The sequence below is a fragment of the Papio anubis genome, chromosome X (genome assembly GCF_008728515.1).
Source record: "Papio anubis isolate 15944 chromosome X, Panubis1.0, whole genome shotgun sequence".
NCBI classification, from domain to species: domain Eukaryota; kingdom Metazoa; phylum Chordata; class Mammalia; order Primates; family Cercopithecidae; genus Papio; species Papio anubis.
In genome coordinates, this window is record NC_044996.1 from 113,562,918 (window position 1) to 113,581,938 (window position 19,021).

Here is a 19,021-nt window from a genome sequence, read left to right on the forward strand (position 1 = left end):
CAGGAGAATCGCTTGATCCAGGGAGTCGGAGGTTGCAGTGAGCCAAGATCATGCCAGTACACTCCAGCCTGGCAACAAAGCAAGACTCCGTCTCAAAAAAAAAAAAAGGGGGTGTTCACCTATTTATTGGGCATATAATCTGATAGTTCCTAGAAATCCATGATCTTGGATGTTTTCTTTATGTAAGTTCCTGGAAATCCATTATTTGGATGTTTTCTTTATGTAGTTAATAGTCACAGCAAAACTGTAATTAAATTATTTATTTAACAGCTATCTAATGAAGGACTACTATGTGCCACATTCTGTTCTAAGCATATCATAATCGCTTCTCACCCTTCCCTTATTTAAAGGACATGCATAATTTTATAGGGCTTGGCATTATAAATATTCATATCTCTAATTTATAGTTGCTAAACAGTTGGAGGCTGAGGGTTGGGGGAAGGGAGTAGTAATTTAAAGTTTATAACATAAGCATCCTTGACTTTGCCTCCTATAATTTCACACTGACATGAGGTTTATTACTAGGTTGTGTGTCATGAGTACATCTCAATTTGCTCTGACAGTTCTGGTTTTTGCCTGTTATCCTATCATAATTTTTAATAGCTCCCTCTTTCATTGTCATAAGTATTCCACTTTAGAAGATAAAATATAGAGAGAGGGTCACTCTAGTTATGAGAACAAACATCAGGCTTTTAGAGCTAGGTTTGGCCCAGTGCTCAATAACTATTATTATCGTTATTGCTTTTGTTCTTAGCAGCAGCATCGTCCTTGTCATCATCATCTACCTTCTTACTACTTTAGTAAAGCTGAGAATTTCAGCCTATCCAAGAAATCTGATTGGCATTATTACCCAATTAATCACTCTTTAATGACAATAAGTATATAAGAATACGTAATATTTAACTTTCCAAATTATTGAAATGTTACACTGTGTATGGAAAACTCTTTCTAACCGTGTTTTTTCTCTACTCTCAAATCGTAACAATCGTCAATACAGAAGACGACTTCTATGACCAAATTCATGGTTGTTTTTTTCCCCACACACCAAACAGCAGACCCCAACTGGGTGTCTCTAATTCAGTTCTGACACTATCCACCCAGAGATAGTGTCAGATCCCATTGACTGAGGGCTCAGTCCCTAGGTCTGCCTCCTCTGCACCCCCCACCACACACACACCAGTCTCAAGTCCAGGCCTCTGGAACTTCTGACCAATGGGCTTCAAGTTGGGGTTCCCATGACCCTCTCTTTGGGTTCAATTAATTTGCTAGAGCAGCTCACAGAACTCAAGAAAACACTCACTTTCACCTGTTTATGATAGAGGATATTGCAAAAGACACAGATGAAGAGATGCATAGGGTGAGGTATGGTTGTGGGGTGGGAATGAAAGGGGCATGGAGCTTCCATGCCCTCCCTGGGTGCACCACCCTCTAGGAACCCCCATGTGTTCAGCTACCTGGAAGCTCACTGGACTCTGTCCTCTTTGTTTTTTATGGAAGCTTCCTGACATCAGCATTCCTTCCCCAGGGTATATGGTGGGACCCTCTCATAGGAGGTTCTTAAGACCTATAATCTGAAAGGCGGGGGAGCATTAGAGTGAAAGGAGAGCAGGAGAAGATCAGAGGCCTGCCCGTGACACCCAACACACCCAACATTATAACAAAAAAACTGTAACAAGGGCTATGGGTGTTATGAGCCAGGAGACTAATTCAGGTTGTGGTGAAAATTCAATGAGGTAGTAGATGGAACATGTGTAACACAGTATCTGGCATATTGTAATTGCTCAAAAAATGTTAGCTTAAAAACAGTAGGAGTAATACTAAAATAGAAGAATGCAAAGACCAAGCACAAAATTATCCCTGATTCTCACCTTCTCCAAATTCTCCAAAAGTCTCACCTTCTTAATCAGACAGTTATAAATATGGCTCTTGGGGAGAAAGCTGAACTATGTGCTACTATTATGAATGCAGCAGGTGAAGGAGAGGAGAGTTAGAGGCGGCAAGACAACAAAATGGCTCTCGTGGAAGGCACAGAGGGTTTTCAGCCAGTGCTCTCCCATTCCACTGATATCATTATTTTCATTTTCTTTGACCAGCTAGCATTTCAGCTAAAATGTGTTGGAATGTGATAGATTTTTCTCCTCACATTGCCTAAGAAACCCAACAAAGCCAGCATTGTTTTCAAACACCAGCATTTTCACTTTTAAAGTATGAACATAATTCAGAGGACCTTTTAATTCTGAACATCATTTTTATCAATCTATTAGCCTGACTTTAACCCAGAAATCCAAGCAGAAAGCAATTCAACTTTCACACTGCTTCTCCATCCCTTCCCCCTACCTTTATTTTTGATATCAGTTTCCCCCATTTTGGCAAAGTAATGGAAAATCATTTGTAGAAGGTTACATTGAAGCCAGATAATTTTCTATTAGGAAACCTCACCAAATACAAGATTATTTGTTCATTTCAATATAATAATGTTTTAAAAAATATAACAAAAATCCAGCATAAATTGTGAAGCACTGATACTTGTGCACCAACTTATTTCCATATTGAAACTTTATTATTGCCACTGTATACATACTGACAATGTATATCAAGCATGTAAATGTGTCACTTAAATATGCTGTGCCCCAGATTTTATTTAAAAGTAAAGTTAATTTTCAACTAAAAACAAATTCGACTATTCTCGGCAATCTCCCCTCCCTGTTCATGATGGATTTAAAATGAAGAAGGGTATAAATGATGATGAAAAGAGAAAGGAGGAGAACATTTCATAACTCTGCATCTTCAGTGTAGCATTTTTAAGTAACTCCTTTATTAGCACAAAGGTGTTTACCTATAGCAATGGATTCTAGAAAGGAGAAGAAATGACATAATAAAAGGGGATTTTGCTAATATAAAATGTTTTTTCTTTCCTTTTGTTTCTGCAGTACCTTTACTTATATAGCACCAACCCTGAGACTAGAGGGAGTTTCCTTCCTTTCTAATAATTTAATGATCGTGAAATGATATGAAATGGAAGTTTTCATATGCCAACTCCTTAAACTGAGGTTAAATAAGGAACAAAGATTAAAGGCCATATTTAAGAGCACATACTGTAAATTCTAACCCAGTTTCATGTATTATATCACCTGCAAAGCGAATATGTTATACAAAAGTAAAATAACAGAGTGATTTTTATTAAAGATCAGAATCATACCAAAAATGAACTTTTCTGTCAAATCTTTGTACTCATACATCAAGATGTGAGTTTATTTATGTAGCTTAAAAAAATTAATGCTAAATGCTGACTACTATATTCATGTCAGCTGACCCCTAGTGCTTCAAACTATAGAAAAGGGATACCAAATGCTGGGTTGGTTATGTATTCCATTTTTGCCATAGACCACCTGCCAAGGCTTATAACAGATCTGTAATGGGTTTCTTACCTTTTATTGTGTAGAAAATGGATTGATAGATTAGGCCTGGGGCCAGTGAACCATGGAGCCCCAGGTTTGCAAGAAAGAGTTTATCACCCTTTGATGTTATTTCTCTCTCGTGTCAGCTGAGAAGGATGAGCTAGATTATCTGAAAGTAAGTTGGATGCCAAAATCAGCATTCCCCTCATTTATCCACCTTATGGTTCAGGGCAAGGCCACTGTATGGGTAACAAAAGGGCTGATAAGGGCCTGATGGAGAAATTTGGGTTTTCTCCCTTTTAATTGGCTTGCTCATATTAGAACTAATTACAAGACATTGACGAGAACATTTCATTGTTTGTTGCTAGAGAAAATCAATCAGTTTTACTGTGGAAATGAAAGCATTTGAGCCGAATGTTGCACTTATAATTTGTGAACATTTGCAGTTATCACCAGGACAAGTATAGTCCATCTTTGGCATGGTTGGCCAAGTGTGGGGGGGAAAAGAGATGGACCAGAAAATGGGCCAGAAACCAAAGTCATCACAAGGATATTTCAAGAAAACTCTATTTGTTCTGATAGTTGCATTCTGTAGGCAACCCGTGACTGATGTTTATACCTCAAATGCAGTCTAAAAATATTTTTTTATGAAAGTAACACATTCTGACTGTGATGTGGGTGACATCAACAGTTTCGAATAGGGCAGTAATTCTTGGACTTATTGAAACTTTTATAAAAGAATGAACATTCTGAACTCAATTGCAATATAAATGACTATCATGAAGATTGCTTCTGTTGGTGCTATGACTGTTGTGACAAATTTTAGACCATTGCAATTATCTCCTAGAGGTTGCTTTATTGTTTTATTTTTATCAGTGGTGTGTGTTTTTCTGTTAGAATCATTGAGATGCTGGTTAAGGAAGAGAAAAAATTAATATGCAGGCCCTTATTCATTGGGAACAAATAAAGGACAACACACGAAACAGGAAAATTAATAGAAAAGACACCTTATAGGTAAGGTTTCCTATAGTTTGGGAGCAGACAAAAACTAACTATCTATTTTAATTACTAAAATAATTAAGAAAGATGTTGAGGCCAGGCATGGTGGCTCATGCCTATAATCCCAGCACTTTGGGAGGCCAAGGAGGACAGACGACTTGAGGTCAGAGTTCAAGAGCAGCCTGGCCAACATGATCAAACCCCATCTCTACTAAAAATACAAAAATTAGCTGGGCATGGTGGCACATGCCTGTAATCCCAGCTACTTGGGAGGCTGAGGCAGGAGAATCATTTGAACCCAGGAGGCGGAGATTGCAGTGAGAGGAGATCATGCCACTGCACTCCAGCCTGGGCAACAGAGTGAGACTCTGTCTCAAACAAAACAAAAAAAGGAAAAAAGAAAGATGTTGACATTAACATGTTCAAGTCTTTAGGCTGAAACTAGAATGCAGTATGATTAAATAATCATTTCTACTTTGGGTGAAGTATGAGTTTTCTTAAAGATACTCCTTTCCAGCTTCTCAGTTCACATGTGGTTAATTCCCAGCGTGGCTTCAAATAGTCTAATGGTTTGTATAACGAGTGCCACCATTCTATGTTCTCATTCTCCATGCCTCATCTCAGTCCTGGAAAGATCACTAAACTTGCAGTTCATAACTCAGTCTAGACCCAGGTTCACCACTCACTAACTCATAACTATAGGCCACTTATTTAAATCTCTTAGTGCCTCTAGTTCCTCATTTGTCCAACAATGATGCATAATGAAGCATGTTTGCTCATCTCCCAGGGTCTAGTGAGGAACTAAAAACACAATATATACTATCATACTTTATTATGAGGAGTTAAATTGTGGTTACTATTACAAAGTAGGTTACCATAAAATTCTAATAGCAGTGGTAAGGGGAAAAGGTCCGTGTGCTATCATGTAGAGCAGAACTTCTCAAACTTTAATGTACAGCAGGTCTTTGAATAATGTCTTTTCATTTAACATCACTGTGTTATAATACTGGCAAGGAAAAGAATTGTATCTCAGCTGGGGGGACACTGTCTATGTGGGGTTTTCTCATGTCTCTGTGGGTTTCCTTCTAGTACTCTGGTTTCCTCACACATCCCAAACTGCGTGTTAGGGGAAGTGGTGTGTCTACATTGTCCCTCTGTGAGTGTTTATGTGTCTGTGACTGTGCCCTGTGATAGAATGGCATCCCTGCCAGGGTTGGCTCCTGTCTGGTGCTCTGAGTTGCCAGGATGGGCTCTGGCCTCCCAAGTCCCTGAACTGGAATATGTGGCTTGGAAAATGAGTGACTGAATTAATATAAATTACTGTGAAATAAAAATTCATATAGTATTCAATAATCATAAAGATGCGTGAAAATAATTGATGCTCTACAAAATTGCTCAGTGAGCTGCCATATTGATTATTGTTTGTTTTTGAACTTCGTGGTGAGAGAAGGCAATTCTGGCAGTTTTTGCTTTGCAAACATTTATTCCTTGAATGAGCCACTGCCACTACAACCACTATCACTCACTGATTCACCAAAAACTGGATAAATAATTTTCCTCCTGGTTTTTATTAATTTTTCTAAAGTGGATGTATATCTCACATTTATTTCTGAGGTTAATATTAGAAGTGCTTGGGGTCTTTATTTAGATGGTTGGTCATGTTTTGTGAACACAGGTATGCAGTAGGAACTTAATTCTTGTTTATCATTTAGCCTATGGTAAGATTGGTTTCATTACATGTCATTTTGCCTAAGTCACAGTTTCCAGGAATCTGTCAACAACATTAATTGATGACTTACTGAAACAAGAATCACCTTTGGATCTTGTTAAAATCAGGTTACTGATTCAATGGCTCTTGCATAGGACCTGAGGTTCTGCATTCCCCACTAATTTCAAGATGCTGATTCCCTAGTCCCTTTGCTCTACATCTTAAATGGTAGGGATGTAGAGAGTGGCTATCAAGAGTCTGTGTAGGAGTTGACCACCAATCCCATTCATTGGAATGCATACAGTGTATTCTCAGATACTGGAAAGGCCTTTGCTAAAAGATTTTTTCTCTTGGTATTTATGAAGCACATTCATCCAACCACAGAAGATACATATCAGCTTTGACAGAAAATATGAACACATTCAAATGATTTATACCTTTGAAACATAGATTGTTATGGGGTTCATAACCCAAGTATGACTTTGCCACAGATCCACTCAATTTCCTTCCTCTTTCTCTGCAATATATTGTATATTGCAAGAAGCTCACCTCCACTCACCTTATTCTTCAGGCTTTCTTCTCAACTATCTTCTATATAGATTTAACCAGTGGGAGACGTTGGCAGGAGATTGGAGAGCAGGAGAAGGGGAGATTTCAGAGTATTTCTTTTTTTTTTCTTTTTTATTATTATTATACTTTAAGTTCTAGGGTACATGTGCATAACATGCAGGTTTGTTACATACGTATACTTGTGCCATGTTGCTGTGCTGCACCCATCAACTCGTCAGCACCCATCAACTCGTCATTGACATCAGGTATAACTCCCAGTGCAATCCTCCCCTCCCCCTTCCCATGATAGGCTCTCGGTGATGTTCCCTTCCTGAGTCCAAGTGGACTTATTATTCAGTTCCCACCTATGAGTGGAGAACATGCGGTGTTTGGTTTTCTGCCTTGTGATAGTTTGCTAATGATGGTTTCAGCTGCATCCATGTCCGGCATACAAAGGACATAAACTCATCCTTTTATGGCTGCATATATTCCATGGCAGTATATAAAATACATTTTCTTATCCAGTCTGTCACTTTCGATGGACATTTAAGTTGATTCCAAGTCTTGCTATTTCAGGAATAGTATTTAATAAACATATGTGTGCATGTTCTTGTAGCAGTTATTACTCTAATCTTGGGTATACTCCAGTAATGGGATGGTTGGGTCATATGGTACATCTAGTTCTATTCCTGAGGAATCGCTTACAATTGTTTTCTATAATGGTTGAACTAGTTTACAATCCCACCAACAGTGTAAAAGTGTTCTATTTCTCCACATCCTCTCCAGCATCTGTTGTTTCCTGACTTTTAATGATTGCCATTCTAACTGGTGTGAGATGGTATCTCATTGTGGTTTTAATGCATTTCCTTACGGCCATGATGATGAGCATTTTTTTCATGTGTCTGTTGGGTTGTATGAATATCTTCTTTGAGAAATGTTTCAACATATCCTCGTCACCATGTTGTTTTACTTTTTCTTGTAAATTTGTTGGAGTTCTTTGTAGGTTCTGGATATTAGCCCTTTGTCATTAGAGTAGATTGCAAAAAAGATTTTCTCCCATTCTGTAGGTTGCCTGTTCACTCTGATGATAGTTTCTTTTGCTGTGCAGAAGCTCTCATTTTAATGATCCCATTTGTCAATTTTGGCTTTGCTGCTGTTGCTTTTGGTGTTTTAGACATGGTCTTTGCCCATGCCTATGTCCTGAATGGTACTACCTAGGTTTCTCTAGGGTTTTATGGTGGCTAGGGTTCAACATTTGAAGTTCCCCTAATCCCATCTTGAATTAATTTTCGTATATGAGTAAGGAAAGGATCCAGTTTCAGCTTTCAATGATGCATAGCCACTTTCCCAGCACCATTTATTAAATAGGGAATCCTTTCCCATTTCTTTTTGTTTCTCCAGGTTTGGTTTCAAAGATCGAGATGGCTGTAGATGTGTGGTATTATTTCTGAGGACTCTGTCTCAGCCCCATTATTCATATCTCTGTTTTGGTACCAGTACCATGCTGTTTTGGTTACTGTGCCTTGTAGTATAGTTTCTTTCTGAAGTCAGGTAGCGTGATGCCTCCAGCTTTGTTCTTGACTTATCGTCTTGAGATGCGGGCTTTTTGGTTCCATATGAACTTTAAAGCAGTTTTTTCCACTCCTGTGAAGAAACTCGTTGGTAGCTTGATGGGGATGGCATTGAATCTATAAATAACCTTGGGCAGTATGGGTCATTTTTCAATGATATTGATTCTTCCTAGCCAAGAGCATGGTATGTTCTTCCATTTTGTTTGTGTCCTCTTTTATTTCACTGAGCAGTGGTTTGTAATTCTCCTGAAGAGGTCCTTTACATCCCTTGTAAGTTGATTCCTAGGTATTTTATTCTCTTTGAAGCAATTGTGAATGGAAGTTCATTCATGATTTGGCTCTGCTTGTCTGTTACTTGGGTATACGAATGCTGTGATTTTGCATGGCTGATTTTGTATCCTGAGACTCTTTGCTGAATGGGCAAAACTGAAAATTCCTCGAAAACTGGCACAAGATAGGATGCCCTCTCTCACCACTCCACTCCAACATAGTGTTGGATGTTCTGGCTAGGCAATCAGGCAAGAGAAAGAAATCAGGTATTCAAGGAAAAGAAGAAGTCAAAATCTGTCCCTCTTTGCAGATGACATGATTGTATATTTAGAAAATCCCATTGTCTCAGCCCAAAATTTCCTTAAGCTGATGCTACCTCTATATTTTCCTCCTCACTGCTTTGGGGCAACAGCTGATATGGAGGTACAAAAAATACAGCTGCCATAGGCCCCTAATAATGATCTTCAAAATCACTTTTTCCGTGGTTACCCCCATTGATTTGCCATGAATATCTCTTCAGACATCTTGCAAAGACTGTTCTGACTTTAGATACTCATTCAAAATCAAAATCAGTACTCTTAGGATTGAGGACTCTGGTATTATTTAGCAACTCGAACGAAAAATGCTCACCTACTTCTGGCTTTCCCCATATATCAGTTATGTAATAACTACACATGTAACTTGGCAATAGTGTTGGTAAATGTACCACCAAGACTTCTACATGGCTTACCTGCACCATCATTTATAATTGCACACAGTCTAGTGGGATCCCGTGAGCTGCTGTGTTATTCTTGGCTCACTCATAATATTTTTCTCACAGTCAGCTTTTAATGTGAGCTAGGGGACTAGCTTATTCAGCATAAGTCACAGACACCGCCCTCCTGCTCCATATGGTCTCTCATCATTCAGCAAGCTCTCTTGGCTAGTTCTCATGCAAGAAACAGGATTCTAATAGAAAAAAAGCAAACAAGGCTTCTTGGAGCTTTTAAGCTTGGAACTGGCTCACCTATTTCTAACACATTCTTTTAACCAAAGCAAATCACAAGCAGAAATCTATTCAAGGATTGGGGAAATAGGTTACAACTCCTGATGCCAGGCAACTTTTAAAAAAGTCACATTGCTGCAAAAGCATACAGAGAGGTCATCAGTGCACCTACCACACCTTGTAATCTATTAAGTTTCACCCTCTCAAAGTGGCAGACTTATTGAAGATGCATTCCTCTGTATTCAGGTTTCTAATCAACTAATCCTGACTCTCGCGTAATATTAACACAGTATCAATATTCTCAAAAGCCAGTAGTCGAGGTCATGTCCTCAAAGGTTTCTGTGCAAAACCTAGGAGGATAAAACAGAGTACATTGGTTTACAATTTTCAGTATTTATTGGGTGTTGACAGTATGGTATTATGTTAAGGAATGAGGATAGAGTTATGAACTAGACAGACACCGGCCTTTATGGATCTAACATTTGAGGGGAAAAACATTAAAATGGATTATATCATGTTCGCAGCCGTTCTCATTGGTTCTTGGATTTCTCGGGTTGTCGAGTGGAGTTTACTTCATAATAAAATACCCCAAGATTCAATACTGTTTCAAACAATATATGTATCTTCTTCCCATATTAAAGTCCCAGCCTGAAAGGCAGTCTCTGCTCTAAAAAAAGGAACACAGGCTAGCAAGGGTGGCTATACTATTCTCAATATAATGCTGCATTTAAAAACTTTCATGATGGTGCCACAAATATCTATGCATTCTTTTTTTCTTATCAAGAGAACATACACTGTCTTCTCCAAGAGGCATCCAGTCAAATCCTCATTGACTTACTGCATCCAGCTGTGCCCATTGTCTGTGGATGATGCCCTGTCTTCTTATCAGATCCAGATATGGTTCCTCATGGTCCAGTGACCTATAAAGTGAAAGTTGCTAACTATCTGCCCTACCACAACTAATTTCTTTTTAAAATTTTAAAAAATTTTGTGGGTACATAGTAGGTGTATATACTATGGGGTACTTGAGATGTTTTGGATATAGGACATCATGGAGAATGAGGCATCTATCCCTCCATTGATGTTTTGTGTTACAAAACAACTAATTATACTCTACATTTTAAATGTACAACAGACAGTTTTGACAACATATTCTCGTTGTGCTATCAAATGGGTATTATTCATTTTTCTAACTATTTTTGTACCCATTAACCATCCCACTGCCCTCCCCTATCCTCCTGCAGCTCTGGTAACCACCTTTCACTCTCTATCTCCATGAGTTCCATTGTTTTGATTTTTAGAGTCTGCAACAAGTGAGAACATGGACAAGCTGTGCCGGCCTATTTTGGTTAAGATAATGACCTCACCGGATCACACCAAAAAGCTATTCACCATGATCAAGTGGGCTTCATCCTGGGATGCAAGGCTGGTTCATTCGCAAATCAATAAACATAATCCAGCATATAAACAGAACCAAAGACAAGAACCACATGATATCTCAATAGATGCAGAAAAGGCTTTTAAATTCAACAGCCTCAGCGCTAAAAACGCTCAATAAATTGCATTGATGGAACGTAATTTAATAAGAGCTATTTACATTGAAACCTACAGCCAATATCATACTGAATAAGCAAAACTGAAACATTCCTTGAAAAACTGGCACAAGACAGGGATGCCCTCTCACCACTCCTATTCAACATAGTGTTGGAAGTTCTGGCTAGGCAATTAGGCAAGAGAAAGAAATCAGGGGTATCTGAAGTTAGAAAAGAAGAAGCCAAATTGTCCTGTCTTGCAGATGACATGATTGTATATTTAGAAAACCCCATTGTCTCAGCCCAAAATCTCCTTAAGCTGATAAGCAAGTTCAGCAAAGTCTCAGGATACAAAATTAATGTGCAAAAATCACAAGCATTCTTATACACCAATAACAGACAAACACAGAGCCAAATCATGAATGAACTTCCATTCACAATTGCTTCAAAGAGAATCAAATACCTAGGAATCCAACTTTACAAGGATGTAAAGGACCTCTCTTCAAGTAGGAACTGCAAACCTACCAAGTCAGTAAACGGTGAGACAAACAAATGGAAGAACATACCATGCTCTGCCAGAAGAATCAATGACGCAGCCAGCCAATGCCCGCGTAATTTATAGTAGATTCAATGCCATCCCCACTGCTTACCAATGAGTTTCTTCGCCAGAACAAAACCCCACAAAAAGTTCCTACATAACCAAAAAAGAGCCCGTGATTCCAAGATAACCTAAGTCAAAAGAATGTGCCGGGAGGCATCACGCTACCTGACTTCAAACCTCTACTACAAGGCTGCTGTGTAATCCAAAACAGCATGGTACTGGTACCAAAACAGAGATATAACAATGGAACAGAACAGAGTCTCCTCAGAAATAATACCACACATCTAAGGCAGCCATCTGGATTGACAAACCTGAAAAACAAGAAAATGGGAAAGGATTCCCTATTTAAATAAATGGTGCTGGCAACACAGCCATCAGAAAGCCTAAAACTGATCCTTTTTCCTTAATTCCTTATACGAAAAATTAATTCAAGATGGGATTAGATACTAAATGTTAGACCTAATACCATGTCCTAGGAGGAAAACCTAGGTACCATTCAGGGCATGGGCAAAGACTTCATGTCTAAAACACCAAAAAGCAACGGCAGCAAAAGCTAAAATTGACAAATGGGATCTAATTAACTAAAGAGCTTCTGCACAGCAAAAAGAAACTACCATCAGAGTGAATGAGGCAACCCACAGAATGGGAGAGAAAATTTTGCACTACTCATCTGACAAAGGGCTAATATCCAGAACCTACAAAGAACTCCAACAAATTTACAAGAAAAACAAACAACCCCATCAAAAAAGTGGGCAAAGGATATGAACAGACATTTCTCAAAAGAGGACATTCATACAGCCAACAGACATATGAAAATGCTCATCATCATTGGCCATCAGGAGAAATGCAAAATCAAAACCCACAGATACCAGATTCACACCAGTTAGAATGTATGATCATTCAAAAGTCAGGAAACAACAGGTGCTGGAGAGGATGTGGAGAAATAGGAACACTTTACACTGCTGGTGGACAAACAAGTTCAACCATTATGGAAACAGTATATGATTCCTGTTGATCTAGAACTAGATGTACCATATGACCCAGCCATCCCATTACTGGGGATATACCCAAAGTTGATTATAAATTATGTTGCTATAAAGCATTAAGTATCACTTGTTACTATTCACAATTAGCAAAGACTTGAATCAACCCAAATGTCCATCAGTGGCTGGACGGATTAAGAAATGTGGCACATATATACACCATGGAATACTATAAGCCATAAAAAGAAGGATGAGGCTTCATGTCTCTTGTAGGGACATGGATGCAGCTGGAACCACTACCTTTAAATAAACTATCACAAGAACAAACACCGCATGTTCTCACTCATAGTGGAACTCACCACCCAGACTTGGACTCAGGAAGGGCATCTACACACCGGGCCTTGGTCAAGTGGGGAGGGGAGGGGGAGGACGTACGGGAGTTATACCTGATGTAAATGATGAGTTGATGGGTGCAGCAGACTAACATGGCACAAGTATAAGAGCATGTAAATAAACCGTGGTATGTTATGCATATGCACCCCGCACCAGCATACATGAATAAACAAATTCAAAAAAAAAAAAAAAAAAAAAAAAAAGATAATGACTCCTCACTACTCCGCGTTGCAAATGACAGGATCTCAATTTTTTTATGGCAGAATAGTACTCCATTTGTGTATATGTGCCACATTTTCTTTATCCATTCATTTGTTGATGGACACCTAAATTTTTTCCAAACCTTGGCTATTGTGAATAGAGCTGTAATAAACATGGGAATGCAGATATTTCTTCAATATACTGATTTCCTTTCTTTGGGTATATACTCAGCAGTGGGATTGCTGGATCACAGGGAAGCTCTATTTTTAGATTTTTGAGGAACCTCCAAACTGTTCTCTATAGTGGTTTTACTAATTTATATTCCTACAAACAGTGTACAAAGTTTTCCTTTTCTCCACATTCTCTCCAGCACAGGCGCAAAGACAGCAGTAAGTGCTGGACCACCTATGCAAGACCTAGACTATAAATCCAGAACTTCTCTCCCTCTCCACGCCCCCATACCCACCACTCCATTCCGAGTTTTCAAATGTAAGCTAAGATAAATGATTTAATAAAGCTTTTTGAAGTCAGGGATGAGAAAAATAGTTGCTTTTTACATAATCCCACCATCAAAGCAATAATTGCTTAGTTCAAATTTTGGTGATGCAAACAAGGAAAACGAGAGAGCATAAAACAGGGGGATCTGATGCAGTCCAGAAGTCGAGGGAATGGTGGTTTTTAGATAATTATTAGAGAAGATACTGTGATTTGGTTTGAAGGCAGAGCTCACTGAAGTTCTCTAGTTCTGGATATACCTATCGAAAAATTCTTACCCAAACAAATGTCTCAGCGATAAGAGCAGCCTTTCCCCAAATGCCTAAGCTTTTTGTTTTGTTTTGTTTTGTTTTTCAAAATCTTTCTCTGGAATGGAGGCTGACCTTGTCGTTGACTTATCCTTCACCACAAGTAAGAGTCATATTAATCTTGAAACAGACAGAGAGGCCACTGCCTCCACTGATAATTTGCATAATTTTTTTCTACAATTTGGTGCTAATTAAAATGTGAAAGGGGTAGTGATGATATCGGTAAATGTAATAAGGTCATTCTTTGTTCCTGAGAGAAAAGATAATGTCACCAGAAAGGATTGTCTGTATATTCACATAAGAGCAGGAAACAGGAAGCGAGACAGAGTAAGGTAAGATAGCATACTAGTGTATCACATAGTCTGGTATAGCCAATGTAGAATATTTATTTCAAAAAACAAATAAAAATAAAGTTCTGCTTTGCTTTGAGAGTGTTTTTTTTTTTTTTTTTTTTAATCCTGTATAGTTAGATCGTCATGTTACTACTCTGCCTGGTTCAAATTTTGATTTCACTCTGTTCCAGTTATATATGCTATGCAACAAACCACCCTAAAAGTTACTGGCTTAAAATAAGATAGTTTTACGATTTCTCATAATTCTGAGAGTTGACTATGATATTCATGTGCTTCACCTGATATCAACCAAGACACTGGGAAAGCTGGAAAGTCCAAAATGGCCTCACTCACAAGACTGGCATTTGGTGCTGACTACCAACTGGGAACTCAGCTAAAGCTATTGGCCATGAGCCTCGGTTTGTTTCCATTCAGTCTTCTCCATGTGTCTCCTTTGGCTTCCCCACAGCTTGGTGGTTGAGTTCTGTGAAGAAGCCTTCCAAAAGAACAAGCACCAATCATCAAAGATTTATCAAGCTTCTGTTTGTATCACACTTCCTAATATCCCACTGGCCAAAGCCAGGCATATGGCCAAGTTCAGAATCAAAATGAGAAGAGATTACACAAAGACATGAATTCCAGGAGGTGTGGTTAATTGTGGGGCTGCCAAATAATCGCCTTCCACAAATTCCTTAGTAGCTGTGTCATCTCTCTGTGGTCTCAATTTTCTCACCTGGAAACAGGAACAAAAATGGCCCTATAAAAATGGACTAAGATATATTAGGTTGGTGCAAAAGTAATTGTAGTTTGGGACCATGAATTTTAAATCACGATAACTAGGCTCAAACTCATCTTTATTAATCAAAGTAGGAGCCATTACAATCAACACATTTTTGCCAAGAAGAAATAAGTGTGTTTATTCCTGTAGCGTAAAAATACGTGCTTTGGGATTCAATGAACCCTTGGAAAGCATTTTCTGCATCCTGCTAGTTGTGGAAGCATTATCCCTATAAAAAGTTGTCAAGATGCTTGAAGAAGTGGTAGTCAGTTGGTGAGAGGTCAGGTAAATATGGCAGATGAAGCAAAACTTCGTAGCTCAATTCATTCAACTTGTGAAGCGTTGGTTGTGTGACATGCGGTTGGACATTGTCATGGAGAAGAATTGGGCCCTTTCTGTTGACCAACGCTGGCTGCAGGCATGGCAGTTTTTGATGAATCTCATCAATTTACTGAGCATACTTCTCAAATGTCATGGTTTTACTGGGATTCAGAAAGCTGTAGTGGGTTAGGTCAGCAGTAGACCAGTGATCAGTGACCATGACCTTCTTTTGGTACAAGTTCGGCTTTGGGAAGTGCTTTGGAGCTTCTTCTCAGTCCAACCACTGAACTGGGCATCGCCAGTTGTCATATAAAATCCACTTTTATGTTGCACGTTACAATCTGATCAAGAAATGGTTTGTTGTTGGCGTAGGGTAAGAAAAGATGCACTTCCAAACAATCATTTTTTTATTTTCGCTCAGCGTATAAGGCACCCACTTATCGAGTTTTTTGACCTTTCCAATTTGTTTCAAATGCTAAACGACTGTGAAATGGTTGACATTGAGTTCTTCGGCAACTTCTCATGTAGTTGTAAGAGGATCAGCTTCGATGATTGCGTTCAATCAGTCATTGTCAACTTCTGTGCCCCGCATCTTCAAGACTCTCATCTCCTTTGAAAACCTTCTTGAACCACCGCTGCACTGTGCATTTGTTAGCAGTAACTGGGCCAAATGTGTTTTTGACATTGTGAGTTGTCTCTGCTTCCTTACGATCCATTCTGAACTCAAATAAGAAAATCGCTCGAATTTGCTTTTTGTCTAACATCATTTCCATAGTCTAAAATAAACATAAAATAAACAATAAGTAATAAGTCATTAGCAAAAAACATAAAGCAAGAAATGCTCATTAAAATGATGTATAACATAAATACATTTATTTGAGAATTGTATTTCAATATGAAACGGCAAGTTCCATGAATGTGAAAACCGCACTTACTTTTGTAGTCACCTAATAACACATTTAAGAAGCTTAAAACTGTGCTCAGCACATGGTAAGACACCAGCAAGTATTAGTTACCGTTATTTTTTAGTAGTTTTCCTACAGAGCTGTAAATAAAATAAAATACTTTCCAAACATTGATAAAAACTATAAAGCAGTAATACATTATAAGCTTCTATCCTAGTCTGCCTTCCCCTCAGGGCTTTAAAATGTGTCATTTCTGTAAATGTTACCTCTGACATGAAAGCACCAACACAATGTTCAGCAATTCCCAGTTGATTGTGACAAGAGCCTCACTCTCCCTCTTTCTTTTTCTCTTCCTGTCTTGCTCTCCCTTTTCCCTATTCTTTCACTCACTTTGATAAGGCAAATTGCCAAGTAGTCACAAAATCCTAGACAAACAAGTCTGTACCTATGTGGGCGACGCTGTGGATTTAGAAAGGGAAACAGTTCCTTGATAAATTTCTCCTGTAGTCCTGGGTTTCCAACCCCTATGTCATTCAACTCTAGAAATCTTCTGGTATGTTCTCCCACTGGTCATTTTCACTCAGACTGCCATCACAAGGAGACTACCCAATGTTCTTTCCATTTGTCTGTTTTCTTCCTTGCCTCTCATTCCCTGCCTGGTCCACCTAGAAAGTCTGCCTTTTTTCCTTCTCTCTTAAACCACTAATCTCTAAATCTGACTTCTCCTTTCTAATCCCGTAGAGCCTGCCTTGTCACCTCCAAACAAGATCCATCTTGGCCTCCTGTTATCCTCAGCCCACAGCAATATTTCACTTACAACCTTCATTAGTTTCTACCTCAGGTGTGTCAGGCATTTAGTTTGTGCCAATATTTTATTTCTTTTTATATCTATACCAAGACTGCACTAGACTGTCCAAGTAGAAATTTAACCGATTCCTGTTTTGTAGTCCTTCCCACTCCTTAGGAGAGTTAAAGATTCCTGAGCGTGTTAGGTAATGATAGTTAATATTTATTAATAACTTACTGTGTGTCAGCTATATTCTAAGTGGTTTACACTGTTAGAAGTAGAATAACCTAAGACTGCTAAACAGCAGTCTAGAACAAAGCTGAATTCCTTGCTTACCTTGCAAGGGGGAATGTGGTACATACTAAAGGATTAATAAATGTTCACTATTAAATTGATTGATTGTAGTGGTGGTGGCAGTGGTGGTGATTTTTAAAGTGTGGGTCAAATTTTTTTTCCCACAAATCCACATCCATGTATTTAAGAAAAGATAGAAATTTCATTCTATCTTTTTGTATGCCTTTGAGAGGACACCCCTGGCACCAAACTCCCAGGCAAATGCCACCATCTGTATGATTTTCCTTCATTTGCCACCGTAGGCACAGCAGGTACTACTAGGTTAACCTTTTCTTTCGCAAGCCTTCTCTCAAAATAGTAAACACTTTAGCTGTTGGAAAGCTGTAATCTCAAACTGCAAATTTAAAAATCTCTCTCTGGGGTTCAAAAAATAGAAATACAAAATAAAAATCTCTCTCTTCTAGAACATAATGTTTGAACTGTTACATATTATTCACACTATTTCACATTATGGCATTATGAAATATGGTTATAGGTATTAAAAAATGAAAGAAAACTGTTATTTGTTAACACTAACCGAAAGATTTTTATGATACTCAAGTAAAATGATAGAATGAATTATTTTAAAAATGCATGAATCTTCACCTTCTGTGAAGTGTCATGGAGGATTAGTCCTAACTGATATGCCTATAAGTAACTGACTTAATGCATATATTGGTTCTCTTAATGCTGGAAGTGACAGAAAACTGGTCTCAAACTGATTTAAACAATAAATATGATCAAGGTTCCAGTTTGTTTTTGTTTTTTTTTTCACATTTCTCTGGGTTCTATTTTTCTGTGTTGACCTAACAGCTTCATCTGACTTCCCTCTTGGTGACAAAAATGGCCTGAAGCAGTTTCAGAACCCACATCTGCAAACTTACTTTTGATGAAAATCATCTCTTTAGGGACCTTCTTTCCCAAAGCATCCAGGAAAGATTGCTCTGAAACTGATTGGCCTGAATTAGGTCACACGCTCATTCCTGTGCTAAACCACACCTCACTTCTACAGCTAAATGTCACTAAATCTCAACCAAACTCTACAGCTGCACCACAACAAAGGTAGAGAAGTAGGTACAAAGTTCCTCAAAGGAAAGTAAGGATGAAAGATGATTGATTGATAAACAGACAGGTAGACAGAATAGATAGATGAATTAGGAAAAGATAACCAACTAATATCTGTCACATTGCTTTGACTTGATTTTTTAGTCGATTAATGAAACCAAATAGTGATTTTGACATTACAATACTTTCCAAATATATGCAGGTTGTAGAGATCATTTAAGGAAAAAATATGTTAAGTGTTGTAGCAGATAGTTTTGGTGCCTCACCCATATCCCTTTAGCACTTACCATTTTTATACATGCTGCTTAATTTCCAACTTCCTGTACTTGCTTCTCTTTGCTTGGGGCTATCTCTGCTCATTCTTGGGAGAGAGCAGAAATGTAGCCGTTATGCCCCTGTAAAGCAGTGGCTGATACATCAATACCCTGTCCCCCTTGCCATTCAGATCTAATAACTCCAAGCTTAATTTCCTACATATATATATATATATATATATATATATATATA

The 19,021-nt window shown here is 38.4% G+C and overlaps 1 protein-coding gene across 1 annotated transcript in view; it reads left to right on the forward strand.

Moving 5' to 3' along the window:
- DMD (dystrophin) overlaps positions 1-19,021 on the forward strand; it is a 2,174,064-nt gene that overhangs the window by 1,353,996 nt on the left and 801,047 nt on the right. Inside the window, exons 49-50 of the mRNA XM_031660704.1 lie at positions 1,978-1,996; positions 11,464-11,518. Of these exons, the coding sequence (XP_031516564.1) occupies positions 1,978-1,996; positions 11,464-11,518 (74 nt within the window). The remainder of the gene's footprint in view (positions 1-1,977; positions 1,997-11,463; positions 11,519-19,021) is intronic.